Source organism: Neltuma alba, unplaced genomic scaffold (assembly GCF_004799145.2).
Source record: "Neltuma alba isolate B1F8T4 unplaced genomic scaffold, ASM479914v2 tig00013420_pilon, whole genome shotgun sequence".
NCBI classification, from domain to species: domain Eukaryota; kingdom Viridiplantae; phylum Streptophyta; class Magnoliopsida; order Fabales; family Fabaceae; genus Neltuma; species Neltuma alba.
The window spans coordinates 71,865-81,444 of record NW_021637673.1 but is presented as its reverse complement, the minus strand read 5'-3'; the positions used below and the strand labels follow the sequence as shown (position 1 = coordinate 81,444).

Sequence of the window (9,580 nt, the reverse complement as noted above, 5' to 3'; positions counted from 1 at the left end):
ATGATTGCACCGTTGATTTATTATTTATGAGAACAATTCATCAAAATATAGAGTACAGGTAAACTCCAAGAGTTAATTATTAGATTTAATTTCAAGATATAAAAGGTGCCTAAAGTCATCATACCTGAAACCAGTGAACTTCCCATTGCATGTGAACGGCTGGCATAGGTGCATTCCTATGACGAGAAAGCTTTGCAACCAAGTGCAAGGCAGTATTGCCATGGACGTCGGTTGCATGGTGGAGATTCCGATTCCAGATGGATTGCTGCTTCCTGAATTTCTCCAATAGGGTGGACTATCTCTCTTCCACCGCCACCAACATCACATTCTTCTTCTCATCACTTTCATCCTCAATTGCAAATGGCTTTTTTTCCAAGATTGCCAGCACCAATTCGATTGCACCATATTTTGTTGCTCTCAACAATGGTGTCCATCCTAATAATGATGATGCTGCATGCACATACATACATATATCTTACTTATTATCAATTACCCACACGTAAACAAAAATACCAAAATTAATGAAATAAAGTCTTTTTTTTTTAATTTATTTTTAGGATCCAAGTTCCTTTATATGAAAGACCTAGCATTGGTAAGTTCGCCGGATGATCGTGGTCCAGCACCAACAGCTCCCTCTCCGTCAAACTATCATAAAAAGCGTCACTGTCTAGCAGTCGTTTCATGATCCGCCAACCAAACACATGTCTCCTTTTCTTCTCTGCCAACCATAGACAGACATGTTAGATTTTTAGGTAACTTTTTAATTATGATTTATAAAATACAGAGTAAGTATGTGTCAGTAGTTTTGTTCCGATGACTTATGTAAAACGTGATTAAATGATTACAAACAAGCCCCCCCTACTTACCATATGTAAATCCCTTTTAACTGATTTTCATGTATCAAGCGGTGATAGTTTAATTATAATTGAATATGTCTTAAATTGATTAATTTTTTTCTGCAAGTTTATTCTTATTAAAATTCTCTCCCTGTATGTATAAATCATTATTAACTCTGAATCTTCTTTCTTTCTTTTCTTCCTAGTGATAATTAAATAAGGTTAAGATTGAAAAAAAATAATTATTAATAAGTAACAGCCCTCTAAATGAACTTATGTTTCGAACCAAAAATATTTCTTCTATAAGCAACTTATAATAAGGAGTCGAATATTGGTAAAAGAATTATTATTTATTTATGCTTCGAGGCGTGCGAGTGCAGGTTCAAAAAAGATCTATTTAAGCATTAACATCAATAACTAATTACCCATGGTACTCCTTAAAATGGAGAATCCGAAAGGAGCTTCAGGCGTGGGAAGCTGATCAGGCGGTCCATCATGATCCAAATCTGAACGCCGCAAACAGGGAGGCCAGGGAAGAATCGGACGAATCGTGATGACTTCGGAAATAGAAGTATGATCATTACGTCAGCAACGTCGTTTCAATTAATTCTCTATTCATGTAATAATACTATAATAATGATACTACTAATGATAATAATATTTTCAATATTAAAATGTACATTTAGTCTTTTAATTTTATATAATATTTTATTTTAATCTCTTAAATTAAAAAATTATATTTTTAGCTTTTAAATTATAAAATTTTTAATATTAAATGATAATTTTTTTATATAAATTATTGTTGTTTTAAAAATTAAATTTAATATGTTTATATTTAAGAAAGTTTTATAAACATTCAAGATCTCAATATTATTATCTTTTATTAACACTTTTAACGTTAAAGGATTAAAAAAATACTTTTTAAAATTAAGCGACTAAATTGAAATCTTATATATGGTTGAAAGACTAAAAATATATTTTAAATTAACTAATTCCAAATACTATCTCCAGTTGTTAATATAGAAGTCGTATAACTAATTATAAAAATTAAAAAAAAAAATTAAGCTGGTCAATTTGTGATAGATGTGTATTAAATTTTTTCTAAATTATCTTCTCTAGTAATGTGCATTGGAATTATTTCTTTGTGAAACCTCCTACAATTAATAGAAATATTTTAGATAAAATATTATAAATTTAGAAAAATAAATTAAGATCTTATATTTAGGATAAAATTCAATCCCCTACTTAAGCATTGGATGCAGTATTATATATGACTAGATGGAGTACATCTTTTTGAAAAGTTAAGGTTAGGTTTTTAACTGTAATTTTCAGTGTTGGATAAAAGAAAAAAGAGAGCTTATAAATTGAAACATAAGTGCTTTAATTTGTCACATAATTAAATTGAGATCACTTACAGGGGTACCAAAGCCTCTCCCACCAGCTCAGGTGAGTGGCACTCCTGAATGCCGAAGGAATAGAGGCCAGGACGTCCAGAGGTGCCTGCCCTTTTTCATTGATGATGGAAGCCAGGTCGGGGATGTGACGCATTATTGCGAATGATAATTCTGTATTAATGATCAATTCAAGTCAATTATATTACTATAAAAAGCTAGATAGCTAACTAATTTATGAATATTATAAAAACCAATTAAGTTACTTATTTGTAATAAGTATATGTTATTTTTTCTAAAATAACTTTTTTAGTCACGTACATTCGCATTACAATAGTAACTCCTTAACACGTGCAATCATTATTTTAAGGGCAAAGTGAATAAATATTTAGAAAAAAATAGATTTGAGTCTTATATTTATGACTCAATTAAATTTCTAACTAACTCTTATATTAAGAATCGGAAGTAGTATACACTCTAATACCTTTTATCAAGTAAAGGATTTCATTAATTAACTAAAATATTAGTCCTAAACAAACAATGCCTCTAGTCCAAAATATATAAGTCCTTTTTAACCATACCATCATTACTAGAACTATGAAAGAACAATTAACTTGTAACTAAACCCGTCTTCGATTAAAATTTCCCCTCGCTTTTACCCGTATTAAGGATTTGAAAGAAAGAGAGAAAAATATGAGGAGTCATCTTTAAGCATCAATTAAAGGGATAAAATTAGCAAATAAATATTAATTATTCTCAAAATAATTTATACTATGGATTAAAATTTTTTCCTAAAAAGTAACTTACATTTTAAAGCGAAGGGAGTAGAAGAACTAATTAACTAACTTATTTTTAAAGTAAGCAAAGTCACTGACCGAAGTACTTTCGTTGAATGGTTACATGAAGTACAGAATCCCCATTGGGCTTCATGTAGGGAGCTGTAGTATGCTCAGGTTCTACAAAGTCACTGAGAAAGTGGAAGGTCTTCGGGTGACCATGAACAGCAGCCAGGAACACAGGCGTCTCTCTCTCTTTGTTACGCTCCAGAACCTTAATAATCAACATTCAATATCATCATCATCATCAATGAATTTTAAATTTTATATAAAATAAGTGACATCCCAATATATATTATGAAATAATGCAACTTTAAATATTTTGGGTTAATATAATCTTTAGTATTTCAAATTTGTTCTCATTTTAGTTTTGATCTCTCAAATTTCAAACTATATGTTTTCGTCCTTTAATGAGTAATATGGTCTAAGTTTTTATTGAATTATAGGGACTAATATTTTAAATAAAAAAAGTTGAAAGACTAGAACCAAAATAAAAATAAACTTGAAGGACCAAAAATTGTATAAACCTAAATTTTTTAATGATTTTTTTTAAAATATCTAACACTGCACAGTTGATACATACATACATACATATATATATATAGAAATTGTGAAGAATTCAAAACTGCAACATTAGATATCAGAATGTCACCTACTTTTTGTAAAATCTAATAATGAATAGGTTAAAAAAACATGTCAAAAGTTGAAGCCCCAGGGATGGATGCCCCTTGCCCCTCTCTATGCCAGTTACACTCTGCAACGTTAATAATTAAGTGAAGTATTCCAACCACTGTTTTATTTTGCTTTAATTACACATATTTTCTCTCAAATTTAAAAACATATATTTTAGTTCAGACTATTAATATCGTCAAAAAATCTTTTTAAAAAAAATTCATGAAGCATGTTTTTAATTAAAAACAGAATAGTTAAGATTCAATCTCATCATGCAGATGCGTGCGCATCATGTAATCAATAAAAGAGATTAAATTAATTACGGCGCGGGTTATCTGTTCATCGGTGGGAAGGGCATGGAGGATGCTGCGACACAACAAGGGAGAGCCCCTAGAGGCGGCGCAGTGAAGGGGAGTGTTGCCCCACTGATTCCTGGCTGACACAATCTCCATGACGTCAAATTCATGTCTCCGCATTTCATCCAACAGCTCATCGACGACGGCGGTTGGTGCCCTATAAGTGATAGCTGCGTGCAGTAAAGTGTCAGCCCACTTGTTCATCTTGGCCAGCCACAGCTCTGCACATGGTGGCAGGTCCCCCACTGTGCGCAGCACAGCAACCCAATCTCGTATCTTTACCCCAAGACGCATTTCCCTAATTGCCTGATTCCTCTCAACCTCCCCAACTCTTTCTTTTTTGGTCCAAACCTCCCCAATTAAATTCATCTCTCCGATGTTTATAGACAGACAGACAGATAGACAGACACAGACACACTCTTCAACAAAAACTCTACAAAAGAGATCTATATATAGGCTCCATCTAACACACGCTACTATTGCCGTTTCTTATGTATCACTCCGTTTCTATTTATAACTTATTTATACCCCCAAGCCTGTAATTCCAAAAATATATTAAATTGGTTTTTTTTTTTTGCATTTATCTTTGTTAAAGAAAGGGTATTAACAATATATTTTAGGGAGAATTGTAATAAAGTCTGAAGAAAAAGATATAATTACCAAAAAATTTTAATGACAACTGAGCAGACTATAAGCCTATAATGATAAGTTCGATAATAGAAAATGACAACTTCTAATTTGTTATTAGAACCTTTTAGTATTTATTTTCTTTTTTTAGGATCTCATTATAATTATCCCTCTGCTTTATATTCTCTCAAATATTTATCTTATCTCTCTCTACATTTAGGATAAAAAAAAAATCAGAGTAATAAATTGCCCCACAAATTACTTATATTTAAGAAATACTCCTCCGGTCCTTAATATAGGACCCAATTCTTAAATTGGTTTTGACCTTAAATATAAGATCTATTTCTCTTATTTATCAATTTTCTTTAAATTACCCCTATGGATACGCTCTCAACCCTAATCACGTAGAAAAGGGAAATGTGATATTAAGAAAGATGATTATGGTGTTTTAGGAAAAATATATCACTTTTCTTATTGTTAACTAACTTACCTAACTTCCTTAATATAATTAAATTAGTTAAATGGATCTTATATTAAGGACCGGAGGAGTACTTTTTTCCTACAAATAACTTATAAATAGTAACAGAGTAATATGTGTGTGTATAGCTTCCTTATTTCTTGTTGCTCCAAACAAGTCTGCTCCCGTTCTTCACTTCTGGCCAAATTATTCTTTTCTTGGTGTAAGACAAAATAAGGCAAACAAGGGCGTTAAAAGGACCCTGCCATCTATCAGTTATATGCTGGACTTTATTGATTACCTGTCTCATTAATCATTCCGTTTCTTTTCAATGAAGAATAATTATCAAAATCATACTACTCAAAATATTAGTTAAATTTAATTAAAAGCAAAAAATAATTTTTTTCTTACTTATGAAGAAAGTAAAAGAGAGATAATGAGTAAATATTTAGTATAAATAAGAATAATTTATTGCAAATGAATAATAAGTGAAGTATAGATATATAATTAATGAGGGTAAAATGAAAAATTTAGTTTAAAAGTTTAGACAAAAAATTTATTACTTTTAATCCACGACGAGAGAGATTGTTGCCTTAAAAGAAAAAATTAGAGGAAGGATCACTTGACATTATTGTACGTGCATTATTTGTAAAACCATAGCCGGCTACATCCAACTAAGGCCCTGTTTGGATAGCAGGCCACCCAAACTATGGTTTGGGGAAAAAAAACCCAAACAGGCGCAAATTATCTGAAACCATAGTTGGGGTCAAAACCATGGTTTTAGAACCCAAAACCATGGTTTCAGGAGAAGTAAATTCATTCTGCTTTTGACTCAAATTGGAGAGTATGATTGTGCTTATTAGAGTAAATCTGAACAATAATATGACTTTAACACCCCTTAATTAATTTTTTATAAACATATTTAATCTTATATCTTATAAATAAATATACACATATTAATTATTTATTAATTACATTATCTTATGTGTTATTAATTATGTTGGTAAAAAATATATTATTAACAATTTTATTCCTTCAAATTAAAATATATCATACAATCTATGTTTTATGTAATTATCATATTAACTTATGCTTTTTTTAATAATTTGTACATATAAAAAATGCTTTTGATAACAACTATCCAAACACTCTCACTTCTCAGAATCACTTTTTTACAAAATCTATTTTTTCCAGAATCTATTCTCCAGAAGATATTCTCCAAACCATGGTTTGGTTTCATCCAAACACTCCCTCAGGACGAAACAAAAATTAAAATGTTGACCTTCCACATGAAATATTACTTAGGCCATATTATATTATATTATATATATATCATAAATAATCACAGGACTCGACTCAGTTTGTAATTTTACACGAGACACGTATGCTCAACAACAAATTAACGAGAGAATTAAGACGACAAAATAATGGGAAAGTAACAAAAAAAATATCCATTGAATTTCAAAGAGATATATAAATTATACTGACCACTTTTATAATAGTTTTGACTACTATTGTGGTAGTTTTAATAAGTTAAAATCTATCAAAATTACTTATTTATCATTTTGAAATTCAACAAGTATTTTTTTGTCATTTTTCCTGAAAATTTGTGATATGATTAAATGAAAATAAAGACTGCGTGGATAATACATGCCATATTATTATTATACATTGATCAAATGATCAATTCTATTAAAATAAAAAGATAATTACATAAAATTTGGTGATATTTCCTGATCTTCTATTCTAATGGCCAATGTACAATTGCATATGAAAATATGTATTAGAAATATATAATCTTTACATTTATAAACTTTCGTGTATATATGAGGGCAAGCCAAAGGAAAGCAGAATTAGCTAATTTGTATTTGCATTTTAATTGTGACATTTTGATTAACAGAAATTCCAAAGGAATCAGATGCTTCCTACTTTTCTTTTTGTCTGTCTCACTTGCTTGGAATGCAATCCATCCATGTTCTTCACTTTTATCGCATCATGACATCATCCATTGAAGACAAGTCAACAAGTGGGCAAAAAATAATTCCTCTCTGAAAAAAAAAAAAACAGAGAAAGGGAAAGACAATTAGTTTCTTCTTTTTGGATCATCATCCCTTCATTTCTCTTTTCGTGTTTCACGTTTCGGATTTGATTTTATTCTTTTTTTTTAAATTTCACAGACAGATTTATCTGTAAATTATATAAAACATATTAAATAATGAACTTGAATGGAACAAGGTCCTATTTAATTAAATTGGTAATTTCTTTTAAAAAAAGTTGCCCTCATTAAAGAAACGCTATTAACGATATGTTTTAGGAAGAATTATAAAGTCTCAAGGAAGAAATATAATTGCTAAAAAATTCTAATGACAATTGAACAGCTTGTAATGATAAGTTCTATAGTAGAGAATAATAATTTCTAACTTGTCATTGGAATTTTTTGATATTTATTTTCTTTTCTTGAAATCTCATTATAATTATTCCTATGTTTTATATTTCTTTCATATATTTATCTTATTTCTCCATACATTTATAAAGTCAATAGGAATAAAATTAAAAAAAATTTATTAATTACCCTACAAGTTATTTATATTTATAAAATAACTTTTTTTCTATAAATGACTTATAAATAGTAACAAAATAATGCAAACAAGGGCGTCGCTCCATAAACAACCCTGCTCCCTTTCCACGCGTCTGGCCAAATTATTCTTTTCCTGATGTAAGACAAAATAAAGCAAACAAGGGCGTTAAAGGACCTAACCACCTACCAGTTATATGCTGGGCTTTATTGATTACTTATCTTATTACTCAGTCTGCTTCCTTTTATAACAAAAAATTATGAAAATCATATGATTCAAAATATTGATTAAATTTAATTAAAAACAATAAATATGCATGTACAGTATTTTCCCCTTACTTATGAAGAGAGTAGATGAGATCACAGATACTCATGAGTTAATATTTATTATAAAGAGTGCAGAGAGATAATAAGTAAAGTGTATATATATTTAATGAGTATAAAATGAAAAGATTGATTTAAAATTTCAGACAAAAAATTTATTACTTAAAAATCATCATAAGAGAGATTCTTTCTTATTAAAAAAAATTAGAGGAAGTATTACTTGACGTTGTAAGTGAATTTGTGAAATCATATTGTCCAACGAGAAAGAAGAGGGTCCGGCAAATTAAAGAAACAAAAATTAAAATAATAGGACTCGACCCGGCTTGTAATTTTACACAGGACGTGTATGTTGAACTATAAATTAGCGAGAGAATCAAGACGATAAAATAACGGGAAAATAATAAAAAAATTATATATTAAATTTCAAAAAGATAAATAGACTATGCTGACCGCTTTTGTAATGATTTTGACTACTATTGTAATGATTTTGATAAGTTAAAATCTATCAAAATCACTTATTTATCATTTTGAAATTTAATAAGTACTTTTTTTTAATCATTGTTCCTGAAATAATTCTCCACACAATGTTCATTGCAAATCTTATAACATTATGATCGCATAGAAATTACTACTTTCAGTCCTTAATATAAGAGTTCATTTAATTTTTATTTTAGTCCTAAATATAAAACTCCAATTCACTTTATTTTTCATATTTATCTATTTTTTTTCAAAGTAATCCTTATAATAATGATAGTTGTAGCTAATACACTTGATTAGCATGAATATTTTTCAAAAGACAGTATCTATTTATTACAAATAACTAATTTAACTAGTTTTTTAATTAATGAAATTAGTCAACTAGTTTTTTTATTAAGGACTGGAGGTAGTATTACCTTCAATCTTTAATATAAGAGCTAATTTGATTTTTTAATTTGGTCTTGAATATAAGATTCTAATCCACTTTATCTCTTATATTTATTTATTTTTTTCAAGGTAATCTTTGTAGTAGTTGCTCATATTAAATGTTTCGTCAAATGGTAGTTCTAGCTAATACACATAACTAGTAAGGGTATTTTAAAAAAGACAACACCTATTTATTACAAATAATTAGCTTAAAAAATTTCTTAATTTATTCAAATTAATTAACTAGCTCTTATATTAAGGATCGAGGTAGTCTTATAACATTCACATCAGGGATCATTGGCTGCACATTAGAGGAGTCCCAGATTAAATATGCACATATCCTTTCTGGTTTGAATATATACATAAATGCATGATCAGCATAAACATTATTGTTATTAATATAAGATCTATTTAACTAATTTGATTATATTTAGGAAGTTAAGTAAGTTAATTAATTATAAAAAATATGACATACTTTTTCTAAAACATTATAATCATCTTTTTTAATGTCCTTCCTCCCTCACTTACTTGATTATGGTTGAAAAAGTATCCCTAAGCATAATTTAGAAAAAATTGATAAATATGAAAAATATGTCTTATATT

The 9,580-nt window shown here is 28.9% G+C and overlaps 1 protein-coding gene across 1 annotated transcript; it reads right to left on the bottom strand.

The window, feature by feature from the left end:
* Positions 1-295: 295 nt before the first annotated feature.
* Positions 296-4,460, bottom strand: LOC114737268 (uncharacterized). The gene is made up of 6 exons (XM_028925178.1): positions 4,059-4,460; positions 3,103-3,277; positions 2,252-2,401; positions 1,262-1,393; positions 584-718; positions 296-450 (listed from the first exon to the last, which is right to left on the bottom strand). Exons 1-6 carry the CDS (start codon positions 4,458-4,460, stop codon positions 296-298), a joined length of 1,149 nt encoding a protein of 382 aa, XP_028781011.1.
* Positions 4,461-9,580: the final 5,120 nt, after the last annotated feature.